At 41.8% G+C, this 22,480-nt stretch overlaps 1 protein-coding gene across 9 annotated transcripts in view; it reads right to left on the minus strand.

Moving 5' to 3' along the window:
• The window catches only part of REPS2 (RALBP1 associated Eps domain containing 2), a 268,818-nt gene that overhangs the window by 87,959 nt on the left and 158,379 nt on the right, over positions 1-22,480 (minus strand). For all 9 annotated transcript variants that reach the window (XR_012092076.1, XM_073013858.1, XM_007991152.3 and 6 more), the window contains one exon: positions 462-545. Coding sequence is in view for 8 of the 9 variants with exons in the window: in XM_073013858.1 (XP_072869959.1) it covers positions 462-545 (84 nt within the window). In the remaining variant the exon portion in view is untranslated. The remainder of the gene's footprint in view (positions 1-461; positions 546-22,480) is intronic.

The following is a 22,480-nucleotide window of genomic DNA, read 5'->3' on the forward strand; positions in this document are numbered from 1 at the left end:
CTTACTGAGCAAATGACAGGTGACCCAATGGCATGGCTGGGCAGATGCCAGGTGAAAATGCCACAATGCAAGAGGAAACCATGGTACAAAGACCAAGAAGGAGAGACTACCCCACTCCAAGAGGCACTCAAAGAGGCTTAGCAGGTGGATGGAGTTTTGCTAAAGACATCTGTCCCCCTCCACAGCCCTTTTTGATCTTGCCATAAAGAAGGCCACCATGTTTAGCTGCAGGGCTAAGGAGGTTGAGTATGTACTGTCATGTAAAAAATGACATCAAGGGTCAAGCCCAGGAATCTTCAGGACCCCAATCTTCACAAAGAACCCACAGTCTAGGAAATCTGGATGACTGACATTCATTTCAGGACACAGAAACCTTAAAACAATAGATCAGCTAATAGAGATAAGAAGCCCATGGGTGGGACTCGCAATGCCATCTGACAGCATCCTCAGGCTGACCTTACCTTCTTTGCTGGACTACTTTCTGCAGCCTGGGATGGGGCTCTGCTCAGCTGTGGGAGTAACTCGGCCTCTGACACTTGTTCAGACTGTAGAAAGAGATCAGAGAGAGGACAAAAATGCAAAAACACAATCACCTAAATATATAATAAAGAGTACTTAGGAAGATAGTCACCAAGGGAAAACTGATTTAGGCCAAGTTGCAGCCAAGAATGCTTACGTCTGCTGATCCTTGGGTAAAACCTCCCATAGATGCTGCTATTAACTAACCCTCCTTCCCAGATTGTTCAACCTTAGGAAAAGGAATCATGGGAATTTCTTCTGTAATTGAACGTATGTATTGCTAAAAAACTAATGCTTCGCAACAACAAACTCTAAAAATAACAAGGCTTATCAGAAAAACAGGGTTAAAAAAGATTTTAACTTAAGCACCAACAAAAACAATCATCATCATTGAAAACTCTGATTTTTTTAAATGTTAAATTTCTAATAAAGAAATACTCTATGAGCAGTGTGAAGAAGTAGTAAGAACTATCCCCCAGGCCAACCAAAGCCCACGCGCTGCTGCATCCCCGGATCCAGCACCTACATTCCACTGCAGTGGCCGCCACCATGCCCAGGACAAAGGCTGAAGGGGACGCTAACGGAGATAAAACCAAAGTGAGGACAAACCACAGAGAAGATCTGCAAGGTTGTCTGCCAAACCTGCTCCTCCAAAGCCCAAGCCTAAAGAGGCCCCTGCAAAGAAGGGAAAGAAGGTAAAGGGGAAAAAGGGAAAAGCCCATGCTGGCAAGGAGGGGAATAACTCTGCAGAAAATGCAGAGGCCAAAACAGAGCAGGCACAGAAAGCTGAAGGTGCTGGGGATACCAAGGGAAGTGTGCGCATTTTTGATAACTGTGTATTTCTGGTGACTGTGCAGTTTGAAGTATTATTTTTTATTAAGTTTTATAAAAATGCAGAAATTTTTTTTAAGCCATGTTGTTAGCACGCCGAACACATCATTGTTGTTTTATGGAGAAGGGGCATACGTCACTAATAGAATGTCTCTGAGGCCAGGCATGGTGGCTCACGCCTGTAATCCCAGCACTTTGGGAGGCCAAGGCGGGTGGATCACCTGAGGAGTTCGAGACCAGCCTGGCCAACATGGCGAAACCCCGTCTCTAATAAAAGTACAAAAATTAGCGGGGCGTGATGGTGGGTTCCTGTAATCCCAGCTACTCAGGAGTCTGAGACAGCAGAATCACTTGAACCCGGGAGGCAGAGGTTGCAGTGAGCTGAGACGGTGCCACTGCACTCCAGCCTGGGCGACAAGAGCAAGACTTCATCTCGGGAAAGAAAAAAAAAATGTCTCTGAAGCTGGACTGATGTGGAGAAAACACCTTTCCCTTCTAGTTTTGAAAGACAGCTTCTTGGCTCCCAGAAAGAGGGACTGTCTGACGTTGACACACACAGTCACCTTGGCACAAAGGCCTTGTGGTGTGGAGAAACAAATTCCTTTTTATGTCCCCCTTTCCCTCTCTGCCTTCAGTATACACTTAACTCCCTCAAACCCAGATACCTGTTGGGGTCTGGCCCCCAATAACTGGTTACCAGTCAGGCTGGCAATCTGGACTTTCCAGCGAGAACCCTTGAAAGACCTGCGCTCTGTTTCTAGATTGTGGATCTTCAGATAAATTCTGCCATTTTCATTTCATTTCCTGAAAGTCAGGGTCAGCTCATGAAAAGTTGTTAAACAGCACGTTGAATGTGAAATGTCAACCCTCACTCTGAACTTTCCCTCTTCGGGGCACCAAATGAAGACTTCACTGGGTTTTACCACGGCTTTCTGATTTTGGAAGTCCATTGAAGGAGGGAGTCTTAAAGTTGTATACTGTTAATGATTGTCGCTCATGTCCTGCCTGAAATACCATGATTGTTCACAAAAAGTATCTTTAATAAAGCTGGACACAGTTTGGGGAAAAAAAAAAAAAACACTCTAGTAATTATGGCCCTTTACCTTAAAAAAGGAAGGGGGACTGTGGTCGAAGGAGTTATCACAAGGGTCGAGGGTGCTGAGTGGGATGGAATCAGTGACTAAACTCACCAAGATTGGCAAGGAATGTCCCCAAAGCACTTCAAGACAGAGTGGGTGCGAATCAGTCAAGTGGAAGAACACAGGGTGACTGGGCCTCATGAGCAGCTCTCTATGTCCCCCATTTCCCCCAGTCTTCTGCCTTCAGCTGTGTTAATCTGCTTTCAGCCACTAGTAGCCAGTGATGACAAAACATTCATGTGCTGAGAACAAACCCTACATATGAACCAATGTGACTTCTACATCATACTGACACCAGTCATCTATTGACCCACAGATAATACTCATTACAGAAATACACATTGTAGCACAACAAACTGACTTCATCCCTAACCTGGCCTTCTCTAACCTCCTTCAGAGCATGGCTTCTTCCTCTGACTCCACTGAAATGGCTAGTTCCCAAGGGCGCTAACATACTCCCATTTAACACGTTATGGCTGCCTCTTCTCATCTTCTCCTCATTGATCTTCTGCCCAGTATAGCGCCTTTGACTATCTTTTTTAAACTCCTGCCCCTCGCATCTGAGAAGTTGCAATCTCCTAACTGTAGTCATTCGCTCTTTTTCCTGTTTTGACTCCTTTTATCCCTCAAATGTAGGATTTCTTAAGGTTCTGTCTTTAGTTCCTCCACCCGTTTTTCCCTCCCTGTTCATTCTCTCCCAGGGTAATCCCATCTGTTCCTACATTTTATCCCAAGCAATTCCCCATCCCCTCTAAATTCACTATGCAAGCACTCAACATTCCTGATTTCTAGTTCCAACTAATTCTTATAGCTTTCTCCATTCCATTAAAGATAACTATACTGTTGTTGTTGTTGTTGTTGTTGTTGTTGTTGTTACCAATAGGTACTATGATGCACACAACACTTACTATGTGTCATACATTGATTAAAGGGCTTTGCATGTATCATTGCAATTCATCATCATAGCTCTAGGAAGTAGTTATTATCCCCATCTTATTGGTGAAGAAACTGAAGATCAAGAAGTTAAGGAACTCACCCAAAATCACACAAATAGCAGAGTCTGAACACAGGCCTTGATTTCCAAAGCTGAGCTTATAATCACTATGCTATACAATCTCAGGTACTCTCAGGCCTGAGTGTTACTCATTCAACACATATTTATTAAGCAGTCACTACAGGCAGGCCCTGTGCTAGCACTGGCACTCAAGGATGAACAAGATACAGATTCTGCTTAAGAGAAGCTTAAAATCTAGTGGGAGCAACAGGGAAGTGATAAAGCCAACTTGCTTCAGTGGACTGTGGAGGGCAAGTATGGGGACTACAGAAGTACCCAGTCCCATGGGTCGGCAAAGACTCAGGAGCAGGTGATGTCTCAGCTGAGGCCTGGGCTAAAAGAGCAATGTGTGGGAATGGTGAGAAAGACCCAAAAGTAAGCTCACAAAGGGCCTCTCATGCTCCAACATCCATAATTTCAGCTGGAGCTACCACAAGAACACTAAGGTCAATCCCCAAGATGGGAAACACAGGAGAAACAGAAGTGAGGGCGAACTCATCTTTAGGCAGACTAAGTTAGAAGTACCTGGGAAACAACCAAGCAAAGCTGTCCAGGAGCCATTCACTGTCAGGAGTCTAGGGAACACAAGCCCTCACTCACCCTGCTTTCCCTGGAGGTTCATACAAATGGAGGCATACTCCAAGCTCTATGAGCCAAAAGTCAGTTTTATTAACAGCTGAGTGAGGGCCCAGTAACCACCTGAATGTAGGGCCTCCTGTGAACCACGTTGAAGAATGCAACTTGAACCTGAGGTCCCTTCTTGCCTTTTATCCGGAAATCTATTGCTTGGAAGATAACATATGTTCTGGCCCAAGTCTACGCATGCAGCCTCCTGCAGGGACCACAGGTATGCAGCAATATCTTGTGGCAGGCAGGCAAAGAGACGATAATAGTTTCAGGCTCTCTGCCTTTCAGTTAGTTGGTTCTCCTCCACCATCAGGTGGACAGAGAAGTGTTTGCTCTACCACTCCATTCCCTGGTGAGATGAGCAAAGTCTCCTCATGGAAATATTGAAGGAGATGATAAATGGACCCTTTTTCAACATAAATGAGGATTCCAAAGCACAGCACAGTGTCTTTGTTATTGCCTCCTTTTCTCTTAAACATCTCTAAAAACACAAACGATGGGGTGGGGGATGAGGAAGCAGCTGTGAGATGTGTCTTAAAATGTTTTTCATTTGCAAATGTACCTTCCTGAACTTATATGCCAGGGCCTGGGTTTTCCAGCTCTATGTCTGGTAACAGACCACTGCATGGTGTTACGTCAGGCTAAATCTGACCATCAATCCCCTAAATTGATCCATCTATCAAGCATTCGGAGGAGCAAATCTCGGGAGGGACCTGGAACACAGGCATCAGGAAGGTTCCAGAATAAGGCACAGCCTTGACAGAGTCAGACATTATCCCAGGAAAAGAGATGGGCAAAGATAACCAGCTTTGTGATAAGAAAAACTAAAGATGATATTTAGGCATGCAAAAGACCTTCTTCACAATAAGCTTTCCTTCATAAAAATAGTTTGAGGCTTATGTTAAGCTTGGGATGTGGAAAGCAGAATAAGGTGGGGAGATTTCTTTGCTATTTCTTGAGACTTTTCTAAGTTACCAACTTTGGAAGAATGATAATCCAAGAAAACAGGGGGCCTCAGCGGTTCTCTTCCTCCTCTGTGTATTTGGGGTCGGGGGAACAACTCTGCCAACACGATAATATGGCTTTGTCCAAAAGTTTTGGTTTTCTGAACTGAAATCCAGTGACTGATTCTTGTGGGAAAAAAACAGATATATGGATTACAATTAATATTACAAATGGCAGTTCTGCCCTCATGGTTCCATGTGTAACAACATGTAGCCAGTCAGGATGTGACAAACCAGGAAAATGTACTTATAGCAAACAGCTCACTGAAATGTGAGCTAAAGTTCTTTTTAAAAATATATATCTAATATTGTAATATTAATACTTCCTTATTTACAAATGGTAAATATACTTTCATTCTAATTTTGCAATGAAACTCCTGGACTTAGACAGTGCTGCCACTCATGATGTGGCAAACTGTCCTGGGTCTTTGACCATTCCCATGGTTGATGGGACAATATGATTCCTGCTGAGCTGGCTTCCCAGAAATGGACACAGGTCCAGAGAGGCTAAGCATTTCTATGCATTCATTTATTCAATTACATAGATATTTCTTTTGTACCTCTGGTATGTCAGGGACCATGGTAGGTGCTTGGGACATGGGTAGGGGGAGGCCCACTGTAGTAGGTGCTGTGTTGGCCCCACCTGGGTCACCTTTCCCTGGCTGGCACACCATCCTCCAGTTGCTCTGAGTGCTAGCTACTGAGGACTCACAGTTGCCCTCTTCTATAGAGACTTATTCTCAACCAATGGGAGTCTACCTCCCACCCCAACCTCCAGCAGCCTATAACGACTGACTTAGAGAAGGATATAAAAGGCCAGTCCCCTGTCTCAAACAGGGTTAACTCTATTATGCAACTATGTACCAGAATCCTGCCCATGTGGATCAGGTCAAGATCAGATTTTATCTAAGACTACATCACTGCTTGGCTCCTTCCCCTTCCCTACTTTTCTTCCCTCTCCTCCTCCTAGGTTTTTTCCTAAAGAGCACTCCTTCAACAAATCACTTTTCAAGAATCCTCATCTCAGGTTCTGCTTCTAGGGAAGCTGACCTGAGATACCATGCAACGTACTCCCAGGAGAGGGGACTGAAAGCACTCTAGTATGCTCCTCCTTGTTGTCTCTGTTTCTATCTCTATCTCTCACTCTCATCGCTTGTTCTGAAGACAATCAGCTGCCACACTGTGAGGACATCCAAGCAGTGCTAGCAAGGGGTCCACACAGCAAAGAAGTGAGGCCTCCTGCCAACAGCCTTATGAGTGAGCCATCTTAGAGGTGGATCATCAGCTCCAGTAAAGCCTTCAGATGACTGCAGCCCTGGAAGACATCTTGACAGAAGCCTCATGAGAGAATGTGACCCAGAATCACCCAGCTAAGTCACTCCCAAGTTCCTGACCTAAAGAGACTGTGAGCTCGTAAATGTCAGTTGTTTTAAGTTTCTAGGGGGACAAAAAGGCATCCTGATGTATCTAGAATTTGGGGACTTGCAGGGTGGAGGAAGGGTGAGGAGTCAGGAGAAAAATGGGAGAGCTGAAGCTGGAGAAGGACAGCAGGGGGTAACACATGGTCTCCCAGACCTCATTTGTTCTGGGTCATTTGCTAGACACTCAACACCACCCCTCATTTCCATGCCCTTCTCTACGCTGCAGCAGGCAGAAGCCTGGAAATATTTACTCCTTTTCTTAGTTTCTTAAGTTTCTTAGTTTCTTAAGTAACTAATTCCTTAAATTAAACCTCTTCCAGTAGGAAATACCAAGAGTGGTTTCTGTTTGCCCAACCAGACTGACACACATCCATCCTAAGGATCAGAGCTTATCCTGAGGGCCACAGGGTCCACTGAAGGATTTTAAGTAAGGAATCAATCTGACTAGATTTGTATTTTACAAAGGTTATTCTAGATCCAGGACTAGAGGCAACTCGTACCTGGGTAAAAGGAACCCAATTCGAATGCTGAAAAAGAAAAGATGATGGTTATCTAGGCCAGGTTGGTAGGAATGGGTTCGGGCTGACTTAAGAGCTACTCAGACTGGAAACTGAAGACACCCTTGGCCATTTTTGGAATGTTGTAAGTGAAAGAAAAGATAAGGACACATGGAACCCAGGTTTGGATCCTGGATAATGGGCAAATGGTTGAGAGACAAAGTAGTTTAAAGCAAGAGGCAGGAATGATGGCAGTATGGAAATGGAATAAAATTAGGCAGATTTATCATAAAGCAGTACTGGAACAACAACTAGAAGAATGTATATCTTCTAGTAGCATCTCTGAAAGGGGGTACCAGGAAGCACCAGTTCCATGAATTGTCTAGAGCAGGGATTAGCAAACCTTTCTATAATGGGCAGACAGTAAATATCTTAGGCTTTGAGGGCCAGACTACCTCTGTAGCCACTCTGCAACTCTGCTGTTGTGTTAAAGCAGCTACAGACAATATGATGAATGGGCACAACTGTGTTCCAATAAACTTTATTTACAAAAAAAAGTGGTGGGATAGATGAGGCCTATGAGCCATAATTTGTCAGCCCCTGGCCTAGGGGGAAGAAGAATCTACAGATAAGCTTAGGAAACACTGCCTGGTCTATCTCTCCCTTGGAGAGTCACTGAGCACATAGCACATTACACACTCTGAAATTCTGAAAGGAAGTCACTTGCCTTTGCATAGCCCATCAGTTCCCAAAGTTATTTGGTTTCATCTCCTTATTCTCATGTAACTCCTATTAACATCCTGAAGAACTAATGTTCTGTGGAACATACTTTCAGAAACACTGACTACATACTGGATTTTAGAGGAACAAAGGAAGAACATTCTATTTGACTTGAATGTCAAATGCCATGTTCCACACCTAACCCTTGGGGAGGTGCATTCTCCACTGTGGTTGGCAGATCCAACAGTTGGCCCCTGTTGCACTCCTCTCCCTTCTTGCTTTGGCTTAAGAGTATGATGAAGGTAGGGTTAGAATGAGGTTGCTGCCTCGCCAGAACGGTGTCCCTTCTCCCTGCAGTAGCAGCTGTTGCTGCTGCCAACTACTTCTCTGCATGAATTTATTTACAGCGCTCCTTTAAAACCTCCTGGACAAAAACACAATAAAAATAGTTAATTATAATAGTTTAGGCAGATGAACATGACATTAATAAATTATGCATTTTTAAGGAGTTTAAAACAGTATGTCTCAGATTCCAGTTCCACTGAGGCAGGTTAGCTTTACAAAGGTCCCACTGGTCCCATCTGAGTTCACGCACTTGTCACACTTGTCACCTGGGCCACTGCAAAGACTTCAATGGGTCTTTTTCCAGCCTTCAGTTCTAGCCCAGTCTGATCCACCCTGCACACCACTGAGAAATTAATCTTGTAAAGCACCATCTAATCAAAACGCTTTTTCTCAGTCTTTCACTGGCTCCCCAAGGCCTATGGCACACAACACAATCCCTCGGCCAGTTAAAGCTCTTCCATTCTCTGGCTCCAATTTACCTCTGCATCATAACTGGGTTAGTTTGCCCATATGGAACCTGCTCCAGGCATATAGGTATTTCCCAAATATTCAAGCACATCAGAAGTTTCTCCCCAACTCAATTATGTTTGTTCTAGACCCGCTAGCCCAGTGGCTCCCAAATATAACTGGAGCAGGATAATTATCTGGGGAACTTTTTATAAATTCAGACTTGTAGATGCTAATCCAGACTTCTCTCATCAGAATCCCTTAGGGATGGGGCATTAGAAACTCATATTTTAACAAGCTCCCTAGGTGATTTTTATGTAGCCAGCCCAGATCAACCGGGAACCACCTTCATTTAAGAGATGAGAAAACCTAGTCTCCAAGGCCCTAGTCTGGGCAAGGCCACAGGTGCTCTTGCAATACTAACTAGGCTTCTTAATTGTTTTCTCATCCATTCATCATGGAGGGAATGGGGGCATATGCCACATGGTTCTATAGATAAATATTTGCAGCTGGGCAAAATCTTCAGCAGTAAAATTTTGTTTAAAAGTCAAATTTGCAACAACAAAAAAAAGTCAAATCCCACTTAAAAAATAAATAGTCTGGCCGGGCATGGTGGCTCACGCCTGTAAACCCAGCACTTTGGGAGGTGGATCACTTGACACCAGGAGTTTCAGACCAGCCTGGTCAACATGACAAAACCCCGTCTCTACTAAAGATACAAAAATTAGCTGGGTGTGGTGACCCACTCCTGTAATCCCAGCTACTCAGGAGGCTGAGGCATGAGAATCACTTGAACCCGGGAGGCGGCGGTTGCAGTGAGCTGAAATCTCGCTACTGCACTCCACGTTCCAGCCTGGGTGACAGAGCAAGACTTTGTCTAAAAAAAAAAAAAAAAAAAAAAAAAACTCTATCTGTAGAACTTTGCCAAGGTGTGGATAATAGGTAACTTCTTTTTTAGGTTTGCAATATTGGCAGGTCAGAAAAAGAAACTCAGGCTTTATCATCCAAGGATCCAGGTGGATTCCAAGAATGGGGATCACAAAGGCAGCAGCTAAATTCTAGACAGATGAGAAGACAATCCTGCTCCTGCCTCCAGGGCCTTTCCAGCATCCTGTCAGTATTCTAAATGTCATTTGGTGCCTAGTTTTCACCTGTCCCCCATCTCTGCTGGGCAAGAACACAACAGAAAGCCATTTGCTAAACCCAGTCATAGAAGATGTAGAACCAATGGCCTAGCACACCACTGTTCCACCCTATCATTCCCCAACCAGGCTCAGAGAGAGGGGTAAATAGAGCCTCAAGAAGGTCCAAAAGACTGAATTCTCAGCAAGAATTATTACCAAAACCCATGACTCAAGTCACCTGTGAGAGACAGAACATGATAAATAAATGGTAAGCACCTGGAGGGCAGGATCTGTCTTGTTTCCCTATCATTTTCCTGATACCTAAGCTGAATGCCCGCAAACAACAGGTCCTCTAATCAATGTGTGGAATAACCCAGCAATGAACCCAATACTGTTTCGTGTTCCACTGGAGAAGAAGTCAGTAATTCATCCCTTGGTAACTGCACCCACAGAGCACAGAACAGTTACAGGGTATAGGCTCTGGAGTCAAACCCAGGCTTTGCACTTGCTCGTTGTGTGAGCTGGTCACATGCTTAGTCTCTCTGAGCTGCAATTTCCTCATCTGCAAAGTGGAATAATTCACCTAACTCACAATATTGTGAAGATTAAGCAAAATATCTGTCTAGTGTGCTAAGCACAATTACATAGTAACTGTTCGACAATAGCAGCTACTATCATCATTAGGATTAAAATTATGATGGGTTTCCCAGGCATAGTTCCTCCTATTGCAAGCAGCAGCCAATCCAACATAAGAGCATTTTCCTCCTTGCCAAACAGATGAAAACCTAGGCTGAGAAAATGCTGGCTCCAATTTAGAATATAAGCAGATCCCACAAAGCAGGCTATCCACAGTCTAAATCTGTGCCACTGGATATTACTGCTACTAATATTGGAGGGGAGAAAAATTTAAAAATAAAAACCCTTTCAGACTTTCATGTTTCACTGCTGCTTTAGCATAGATATCTCAGGCAGTGTGCAGTGAACATCTCTGGTGGGCGCCCCCTCAGTAGACCAATCCAACATTGGAGACACTCAGGCAAACACTGACAGAGAGGCTCAGGAACAACTTTGCTGAGAATGGGTACCAGTGACTATAATGGGCAACTAGTTGCTGGATTCAGCAGTCACATGGCAGAATGCCTTGGGGATTCCTGGAACCCATTAGATTATGGACAACATCCATGAGACAGACTTACTGTTACAACTAAAGGACTATGAGCACTTCATTTTGGTCTAAAGACAAATATTTTGACCATGACCTGGGTTTTGTTCTTCTATGTCCAATTTCTAGTAATGGAACAGAAATCTGAGTCAAGTCTGAACTGCACTCTCTATATCACATACCTAAAGCCATATTAAAACACCATCTGCAGAGACAACAACATGAGCCTCACAAGTAAGGTGATCTAAAGCAGGATTCTCCAGAGACTCACGCTCCCCAGGGATGAGGTTGAAGAAAGATGCCCCATGCATGCCTCTTGCCAAACCAAAGAGACCCTTACTAAACAGGCACCCACCAGCAGCACAATTGAAAGGCACCTCATTATGAGGCCTTTAGAAATCCTTTCTGTTGGGCCCCAATCCCTGACATATATAGGCCTGGCAATAATAACAAATGTATATACAAATTTCAAAATGCCTCAGAGCCCTGGCCTATGAACTGATATTTTATCACACTTACAATCTGAATTACTTTCCTGGTTCCTTTGCTCTGTGTATTGGTGTGATGGAGTGTTAGAGTAACACCCTTTCCGATTTACTGATAGTTCACACTTAGGCTGTGATAAATGTCCCCTTTTGGGTTGACATAGCCCTTCCTGCATGAGCCATGTCCATCAGAATAATGTGGCTTTAAAAAATTTCAATTAGAAATAGCTGGCCAGAAAGGGAGCTATAAAAATTATGTTAAGAGTTAGGAACCAGCCATAAAATAAATTCAGCATTGATGAGGACGTGGAACTGGAGTGGGAACACCATTAATGGAGTGTAAATCAGTACAAACACTTCGTAAAACTGGCAGTACCTATTAAAGCTGAACATATGCCTACACTATGACCCAGAAATCCTACTCTTAGGTATATATCCAAGAGAAATGAAAACACTCATCCACTCAACAACTTGGATACGAGTGTTCACAGCAGCGCTATTCATAATTTCCCAAATCTGAAAAGTACAAAAATGTCCATCAATAGTAGAAAACAGTGTTATATTTGCACATACAATGGAATACTATACAGCAATGATCTCAATTACACACAACAGTATGAATAAATCACATAAACATCATTTAATAAAAAGCCAGACACAGAGTATACACTGCATGATTCCACTTACATAAAGTAGAACACAGGTCAAACTAATTTATGCTGTTAGAAGTCAGAATAGTGGTAACCCTAAGAATAAGAGATAGCAACTGGAAAACAGCACAAGGAGGGCTTCTGGGGTGCTAGTAATATCCTGTTTCTTGATTTGGATGCTGATTATATGCATGTGCTTTGCTTGTGAAAATTGAGTTTTTTGCGTATTAAATGTGCAATTTGCTTTTCTACATGCATATTATACATCAATAAAAAGTGTTTTGGGCCGGGCACGGTGGCTCATGCCTGTAATCCTAGCACTTTGGGAGGCCGAGATGGGCGGACCAACTCAGGTCAAGGGTTTGAGACCAACCTGGCCAACAAGGCAAAACCCCATCTCTACTAAAAATACAAAAATTATCTGGGTGTGGTGGCACATGCCTGTAGCCCCAGCTACTTGGGAGACTGAGGCAGGAAAATTGCTTGAACCCGGGAGGCGGAGGTTGCAGTGAGCTGAGATCGCACCACTGCACTCCAGCCTGGGCGACAGAGTGAGACTCCGTCTCAAAAAAAAAAAAGTTTTAAAAATCCAGTAGAGCCAATTTCCTGTAATGTCCTTAAAGTGCCACCTAGTGGCACAAGTTAAACATAAACAAGAGGGAAGTTTTGCCTCTAGCAATTTCAAAAATATGGCCCCATTTCTAATAGCACATTCTGGGATTGGGCTGAAACAGTGCCCTAGACCAAAATCACTGGCATGATACATAAAGAAAAAAGCTCTTGTTGCCTGGCATGTAGAATCCTGACACAAGGATTCAGAGGCAAGGGAAGCTGTCTACCACAGAGCATGCTAGAGTTAGTGAGCCGATGATACACATCTCTTCCCAGTTCCATTTGCAGTCAGCATGGTGGGAGCATTCACAACACAGACAGCAACAATGGCTGCAAACTGGGGCTTTCCCCCACCCCTCGAGGGAGAAGGTTTACCAATATACCACTGGGTGACACCTACAAAATTTGCTGGGCAGAGCAGGGTATTTAGGAGGAAGGTAGGAAGAAAAATTCCTTTACCCTGTTTTCTCTGGACAGGCTTGTTTCCTTCTTCCTCTCCTTCAAGATACAATACTGTGATGAGGCCTAGTCTGGCTTCTTTTAATTATGCTTGTGAAACAGAGTTGGGGAGGCCTATCCACTGCAAGCCTTTGAAGCTGCCAGTTGTATCAAAGATACTGCTCAGAGTTTCGCGAGTAAAGTCCGAAAGACAGATCATCTCGGTCAAATGTCCTCAAGGAAAAATCAGAAACTATAAACACAAGCATGTGATCCTTGAGATAAGAGCAGGAGGGTTAAAGGCTGTTGGGTAGGCCTATCCATCTGTCCACTGGTTCTTCTCATTGCCATTCTTTTGATCTATGGCAGGATTCTCGAGACTCATGTTTCCCAATGGAAAAGGTTGAAGATGCCCTATGCGTGCCTCTTGCCAACTGATTCTCCTTCACATTTCCATTATTTATAGAAACAGGTGACCATGTGGATTTGGCCTGTAGGCTATAGTTTGCCAACCCCTGACGTAGTCAGACAGACAGCCCATGAAAGGTCACAGATGAGGGTAAAAACGTGCTTCGACTACAAGTGCTTTAGCGAGCCAGTTCAGCACTCATTCTGGGCTGGTGGCAACTAATTTCTAGCTATCTGGAGTCTGTTCTGTGTCTGCCAACTAGACCCCACCTCTGTTTCACTAGGCCTGTGGTGATAATTATAACAGCTAAATGTTGTTGAGGGTTGACCGTGGCACCAGGCATCATTCTAAGTGCTTTAGAGATCTTCACTCATTTAATCACCAGACCCCTATGAAAATGGATACTACCATGATCCCCATTTTAGAGATGATGAAATTGAGGCACAGAGAGATGAACTTGCCCAAGTCACAAAGCCAGTAAGAGGCAGAGAGAGGATTTGAAACCCCAAGCCCATGCTCTTAAATCCTCTGTCAGGCTGCCTCCCTGAGCCCAACCCCTGGTTGTCCTCCACTGTCCTTTCCCATTAGCATGGTAGCACATTCGGGCATCCTCCTAATCCACATCTGTTCCTCCCCGATCCCCTCAGGAGTGCTTCCTTAAAGTCACAGTGTAGGCCATGCACAGTGGCTCACGCCTGTAATCCCAGCACTTTGGGAGGCCGAGGCAGGGGGATCACAAGGTCAGGAGTTCGAGACTGGCCTGGCCAACATGATGAAACCCCATCTCTACTAAAAACACAAAAATTAGCCAGATGTGGTGGTATGTGCCTGTAATCCCAGCTACTCGGGAGGCTGAGGCAGGAGAATTGCTTGAACCCGGGAGGCAGAGGTTGCAGTGAGCCAAGATCATGCCACTGCACTCCAGCCTGGGCGACAGAGCAAGACTCTTTCTCCAAAAAAAAAAAAAAAAAAAAAAAAAAAAAAAAAAAAAAAAAAAAAAAAAGTCACAGTGCGATAGGGGGCAGCAGAGAAGAGAAATGAGGATTCCATTGCTCGGAAACCCAGAAAACAACCATAACTGAGCCCCCCTAGGGGAAAACTGGGCTATATTGTTAGTTATTACAAACATGGTGACCAGTTTATTGTCTACAACCTGTGTCAATAAAGCATGAAGAAATGGGTTTAAATGAGACACACAGAAAATGACTCAGTTGTAAGAACCATGAGAGACTATAGAATAGATAGTGTAGGGCACGACTGCTGTGAGAGGGTGACGCAGGATAAAGGAACTACAGGATAAAGATCATATCACAATCTTTGTGCTCCCATAGTTCTCAGCAAAGTGTGGGCCTACAGTGAGCATATTCCATTAACATCTGATGAAATGATTAGATGAACTTATGGCATCTTCCAGAAGAATGATACCAGCAGAGTGAGCTTTATATAATACAACAATATCACTGGCATAATATAATGAGGAAGAACCTAAGAAACAAAACAAGTCACCAGAAGTGAGGTAAAGCTAATTTTTAACTAGTTCCATAAAATAAAATGTATCCCTGACAAATATAGCGTGTCAGTTTGATTGTTAAGAAAGTAATTGTGAGACTTGGTTTCACAGCACAGCATAGTAGTATAGTAGGAGCTGACACACTGGGGCTAAATAGCCAAGGTAGGAACCATAGCCTTAACTCTTTCTTGCTGTCAGTGACCTCGAGCAAGTTGCTGAGGTTCTCTGTGCCTTATTTACTTATCTGCAATGTGAGGATAGCAACAGAACCCACTGCACATGGTTGCTGTGAGGCTTAAATGAGTTAATATTTGTAAAGCATCTAGAAGAGCATCGGGCACTCTGTTGAAGTGCTTGATAAATTAATAAAATACATGACGAATCGCAAAGCCTCTATGGTTTGTGTACTCTTAAAATCAATTTTGAAATGCATAAATAATTATTTATTATGCAAAAGTTCTCTTTCTGTTCCCTTTTAGGGGGTAGAATAAGGGTTACCCTTGACCTTTTGCTACATCAAATATGGCCCACACACCAAATGTGAAGGCCATTTTGGTTAAGATGAATGTAAGTCTGCACTGGGGAAGGTACTTTAAAAAATAAGCATTTGAGATTAATGTAGGAAAGAGTTCACATTTAGAAGATTATTGGCAGGCACAGAGTGTAGAAATTTAATCAACTTTTACTTAGCAGATCTACAGTTAATTTTTGTGATGTACAGTGAATGATTTCTCTCTCTCTCTCTACATGCTTATTAAATTTCTAGCACTTCCCCAGAAACCTTTTCCAGCCCTTTTCTTCTACAGCAGGCTGGCTTACTTACCAACTGCGAGGTCCAAGTAGTTAACTTCTGCTCTCTGAATCTCAACTTCCCCTTCCATAAAATGATATGCAATGACAGATGTGAGAGTGTCAGCATGAAGAGTTAAAATTTAAAAGACTCAGTCCCACTCAGAAGCAAGATACAGGTCCCTGTGGGGCCAAATCACAAAGTGGTAGGTCAGGCAGAGGGTGCAGAAGCACACAGAGGCAGCTGAGAGCTCCTAATAACAGGGATTTAAATGTCCCACATGAGGCAGGGGACTGGTACCAAGCTCATTCCCTGATGCCAGAGGCTAAAGTATCACTTTGCTACCTGTGAAGCTGCAAAACCAAGATGAAGCCTGTGGAGATGCTCCGGGTTGCCTACTTAGGAAAGGAACTGAAGCAGATATAACACTGAAGCCTGGTTCTGGGCTAAGCACCACTGGGTGCCATCTATAAGACCCGTGACACCTGCACCAGATGGAAGTGCTGTATTTCAAGTATAAGAATCAGCTCTTGACTGGAGGCCATGGATGCCAGGAATAGTTGGTAGAGACAGTCACTGAACGGGTAGAAAGGGAGGAGCTCAGAGAACTGAGAATGAAATTGAACTCCAACTCAAAATAAGCCTACAAAACAAAATTCCAAAAAGCATGGTAGAACAGCCAAATAAAAAAGGCAAATTTGCTCCCGACAAAAACAAAAACAGAACAAGTTAAAAATAAAATAAGTATTTTAGAATCCTCAAAGTTAAAAGTGGAGAATAGATCTTTAAAAAGAATAGATGGGTATAAAACAAAAATAGGGAAAAGTAAAACAAGAACAGGTTGTTATAAAAAAGAATGGATTATAAAACCTAGAATCAAAGAATAGTGATAGAGGCTTAATAACAGAATAGGAAAAATTCTAGGCTATATAGTTATGCACAGGATTTTTAATTTGGAAGATGAAGATTTCATCCAGAGCAAGCCCAGAAAGATCACAACATAAATAGATGAAAGTGACAAGGTGCAGTGCTCACATCTGTACACCCCAGCACTTTGGGAGGTTGAGATGGGAAGACTGCTTGAGCCCAGGAGTTCAAGACCAGCTTGGGCAACATGAAAAAACCCCATCTCTACAAAAAATACAAAAAACTAGCCAGGTGTAGTGGCATGCACCTGTAGTCCCAGCTACTTGGGAGGCTGAAATGGGAGGACAGCTTCAGCCCCGGAGGTTGAGGCTGCAGTGAGCCATGGATTTTCCCATCACACAGCCTGGGTGACAGAGCAAGACCCTGTCTCAAAAAAGAAAAAAAAAAAAGATGAAAGACTCATTACTAGAATTTTTTTAAAAATGTGTTGACAGAAATATAGTTAGTTTGAGTTCAAGAAGAAAACAGAAGAAATAAGTAGAGAAGCAAAACTCACAGAGATATCACTAAATGTTCTAAAATTAAAGATGATTTTCCAGAAGGAACATGCACGCCAAGTGTCACCTGGAATAAACAAATTTAAATCTATGCTTAGACCCATCACAGCACCATCAAAACAGACTGAAAATAAAAATAAACTTTTAAAAGCCACCCCAGAGGAAAGACAAAGCTGCACCAAAGGAATAAAAAATAGATTGACAGTACAATCCGGAGCAGTGGCAGCAATAAATGGTAGACGAGGAGGTAATGCATTCAAAATACTGAGGAAAAACTACTTTCAGTCTAAAATTCAGTACACAGCAAAATTACTATTTAAGAGTGAGGGCAATAAGAGTTTACTATCCAAAGAACATAGATTTTTAAAAAATGACTAGATGATAATACTTCAGTACACTATTTCTTTGAACCTCACAATTGCTAGAGTCATCATAACAATATAATTATGCAATATGTCTTATCACTATTTCTGACAGCCGGTCTCTAAAAGTAGTTTCCAAAGGTTATTTTATTCTGGTAAATCTTCAAATGATGTTTTATTCTAGTTGTCATATCAGAGGACTTTTTTTCTTTTCCCCAATCCTTAATTGTAAGACAAAATTTTTAAAAGAAAAACTGCGTAACTTCCCCACCAAAACAGCCATTTAAACTTCTACCACTTACTCAGCAGTCTTCTCCAAGTATTTTAGCATTAGGCACTTGACATTTAGTATTGAACTGTCTGGTGACCTTCACAGATACCCCAATTCAAATAAAAACTACACATACAGAATCTCGCAAAATACAGAAACTTATAAAAACAAGTTACAAGACAAAATAGGTAAATTATAAATGAGTTATCTAAGCGATCCCTTTAGACCCCTAAAAAAGAGTTAGTAGAAACTCACTAAGGAGCTAAGAATCTCAAAACCCTACTGGGAAGGGAACAGTGGCTAATCTAAAAGTAATTCGAAATCTGACCGCTGGAAAGGGGCCAATTACCATGCACCATGGACCTTCAAGGTCACCCCTCAGAGATGAGAAAAACTTACCATCAAAGGTGTACCATATACTTATGCGGTACAATCAGGAAACACTTCTGTATTCAGCTGTTACCCCTCTTTTCTACTGTTTGTCATGTAATCATTTTAATAGATGCCTAATATTCAAATTAGGCAGATATACATTACCCTTGACCAGTGCCTTCTTCCTAGACATTAAGGTTGTCTGTATTGTTTTTATTTTTATTTATAATACTAAAATAAAAGTCATCATAGAACTCTTCCTTTCTTTTGAATTAGTTACTAGGATTAATTTTAAAGACACGTGTTGATAAAGAACAAAATGCTGAGTGCTTCTTTTAAAAAGAAGGAAGGGGGACAGGCTTATACCTTTCTCCTCCATTCCAAGGCTGGTATTTCATTACTAATTCTCACCCTCTCTTCTCCTTGCACTTATCACTATGGCCATTTCCTTTGCCTTTTGAATTTGTCATTCAGTGCCAACTGTTTGAGAATAGTTTTCAAATTTAAGAAATCCTCATAAGAGAACTTACAAAACTCTTGAGATTCAATCAACACAGGTTGGTCTGAAACAGAATTGTTTCTTCATGATACATAAATCCAGAGATATGAGTAGCTCTGAGCAATCTATGAACCAATTCTACAACTAGGGAACATATAGTAAAAGGTACTGCCAAAGTTAACAAAGGAAAAATACATTACACAAAGCAAGCATTCTACTTGAATATTTAACCCTGATAAATTTAAAACAATGTTATCTAGGCCAAATGACAAATTTATCAGAGCCTGATTTGACTTTAAAATAGAGCCCTTTATTTTGACCAGAGGCTAACACATGCTTAATTATACTCTTGGTCAGTCTAGCTAAAGGTTTGCCAATTTCGTTGATCTTTGCAAAAAAACAACTTTTCAACTATTTTCTCTGTTGTTTTTCTGTTCTCTATCTTGTTTATCTCCACTCTACTCTTTATTATTTCTGTCCTGCTAGCTTTGGATTTAGTGTGCTCTTTTTCTTCCAGTTTCTTAAGGTGTAAAGTTAACTGTTGATTTTGGATCTCTTCTTTTTTAATGTTAAGTGTTTATAGCTAAAACTTTCCCTCCAAGTACTGCTCTCACTGCATCCCATAGGTTTTGGTATGATTTTGTTTTCACTCATCTCAAGGTATTTTCTAATTTCACTTATAATTCCTTCTTTGTGTTTTTAAGAGTACGTTAATTTCTACATATTAGTGAATCTTCCATTTTACTTCTATTATTGATTTCTAGTTTCATTCCACTGACATCAGAGAAGATGTTTAATATAATTTCAATCTTTTTAAATTTATTGAGACTTGTTTTGTGGCCTAACACATGGTCTATCCTGAAGAATATTCCAAGTGCACTTGAGAAAAATGTCTATTGTGCTGATGCTGGGTGTTCTATAGTCACCTGCTACATCAAGTTGAAGCATGGTATTGTTCAAGCTTTCTATTTCCTTATTGGTCTTCTGTCTACTTGAAGTCTCTAGTTCACTGTCACGCCAGTCCTCTTTCCTCTTTAAACCTTTCAAAGTCTTTGTTCTGGCCAGGCATGGTGGCTCACATCTGTAATCCCAAGACTTTAGGAGACTGAGGTGGGAGGATTGCTTGAGGTCAGGAATTTGAGACCAGCCTAGGCAATATAGGAAGACCCTGTCTCTACAAAAAATAAAAACATTAGCTTGGTGTGGTGGCATGGACCTGTAGTCCCAGCTACTCAGGAGGCTGAATCCCTTCAGCCCAGGAGGTCGAGGGTGCAGTGAGCTATGATCGCACCACTGCACTCCAGCCTGGATAACAGAGCAAGACCCTGTCTCAAAAAAAAAAAAAAAAAAAAAAAAAAAAAAATCCTCTTTCCATTATAGTATGTCTGCGGGTTTTAGTTGTACTCAGCAGGGAGGAGCAGGGAAAATTAGTCCAACCTATCTTGTCCCTCAGCTGTGTTTCATGACGTTTTATCTATATTACAAAAAAAAATCTTGAACAGAGAATACAAAATAGAATCAGACATCTTAGCACTAGTAGGATCCCTCTAGTCCAATCTTATTTTATAGAAGGGGCAATAGGTCCATGAGACTAACTTAATTAATTCCCACAAAGCCATAGAGCTACACAGTAGCCGGGCTAAGGACAAGACCACAGACAGACACATTCATATTACTACATTCAGCACAGTGTAGTACAGCTTTCTGTATGTTCTTTCATCATCACAGATGAAGGTATATTCTTGGTTTATATCTTCTTTCCTTAATCACTGAAATACTCATTAACATGTTGTGATTTTCAGCTAATCTACAGCATAGGACAGAACAAAGTAACACTTTGGAAGAAAATGAAGGTGGCATCTTAGGTGATATATGTTTATAAATTCACTTTGGAATAATTTCTGATTTTTTAATATATGTATAAATAGAAACTATCTTGATACATATTAAATTCATATTTTGATGAGTAAAAATTAGGATGTTGTATATACCTTTGGAAGTTCATAAATATGCTTTAACAGGCAGTATATTAAGGTGATTCAATGACTTTTATACATTACATGAGGTCATTTGAATATATTATAGCAAGAGATTTCATGATGTTTGGTGTTTATTCATGGAATTTTAATTTGATAAAGAAAAAACAAACATGCAGTTTTAAAAGCAGTGACATTTCTCTATTGTTTACATTAATGTTTCTTGCTATTTTCTTATAGATATTTGAAAGTTGACAATATGATACAGGTTAAGTATCCAAAATTCGAAAATGCAAAATCCAAAATGATACAAAACCCAAAAGTTTTTTTGTTGTTGTTGTTGAGACAGAGTCTCGCTATGTCACCTAGGCTGGAGTGCAGTGGCTCGATCTCGGCTCACTGCAATCTCCACCTCCTGGGTTCAAGCAATTCTCCTGCCTCAGCCTCCCGAGTAGCTGGGCACGTACCATCACACCAGGCATGTACCACCATGCCAGGCTAATTTTTGTATTTTTAGTAGAGATGGGGTTTCACCATGTTGGTGAGGCTGGTCTTGAACTCCTGACCTTAGGTGATCTGCCTGCTTTAGCCTCCCAAAGTACTGGGATGAGGCATGAGCCACTGAAAGTGGCCTCCTTTTTTTTTTTTTTTTTTTTGAGACAGAGTTTTGCTCTTGTTGCCCAGGCTGGAGTGCAATGTCGCGGTCTTGGCTCACTGCAACCTCCGCCTTGCAGGTTCAAGAGATTCTCCTGCCTCAGCCTCCTGAGTAGCTGGGACTACAGGTGCCTGCCACCCTGCCTGGCTAATTTTTGTATTTTTTTTTTTAGTAGAGACAGGGTTTAACCACGTTGGCCAGGCTGGTCTCGAACTCCTGACCTCAGGTGATCCACCTGCCTCAGCCTCCCAGAACTTTTTGAATACCAACATGACACTCAAAGGAAACGCTCACTGGAGCATTTAGGATTTTGGATTTTCAGATCTGAGATGGTCAACTAGGTAAGTGTAATACAGATATTCCAAAATAAAAAAAAAATCTGAAATCTAAGCCACTTCTGGTCCCAAGCATTTCAGACAAGGAGTACTCAACCTGTACTTCACTTTACTATCTTAAAAATTGATTTAGTATGTGTTAAAAATAGATTCAGTATATATGTTATGCTTTAATAACACTTACATTTAAAAATGGATTAGATAGCCCTGTAAGAGACTTACATAATCAGCAGGAATTCCCCCCGCCCCACCAAAAAGAGTGTATGTGGTCTAAAACTCTTAATTTCTCCCAGAAGAATTTACTATTTTGAATCATCAACTGTGTATTAACTTGTGGAAAGAATAATTTAAATGACAGGATATTAATTAAAAGGATAGAGTATTAAAAATGGTATTGAATATTTCACAAATTCAGGGCCTACCAACTGCCATTTGAGTTTAAGTGAGCTGCAGTTTTTACTTCCAAATAAAACAAATGTAGTATTTTATAAAAAGTTGTATCTTAAAAATTTGTCTTTGAAAAAAGTAGCATGATTACCATATTCCTATTGGGTTCGATATCACTTTCAGGACCTGATTCTAGCCAGACGACGAAATTAGATGAGGAATTAACTGAATGGACCACAGTTGTTCTGGTTTCCTCTCGAGGCCATCTGTGTTCATGGCTAGCCTCTCACAGCAGTATACACAGGACCTGAGGCACACAGTGACTAGTTCTTCCAGCAGGACCTTCCTGTCACATCCTCTAGCCCTGTTCACAACAGTCACCACAAGAATCCCTTGACTCCCAGGCCATCCCCTG

The sequence above is a fragment of the Chlorocebus sabaeus genome, chromosome X, assembly GCF_047675955.1.
Source record: "Chlorocebus sabaeus isolate Y175 chromosome X, mChlSab1.0.hap1, whole genome shotgun sequence".
Classification (NCBI taxonomy): domain Eukaryota; kingdom Metazoa; phylum Chordata; class Mammalia; order Primates; family Cercopithecidae; genus Chlorocebus; species Chlorocebus sabaeus.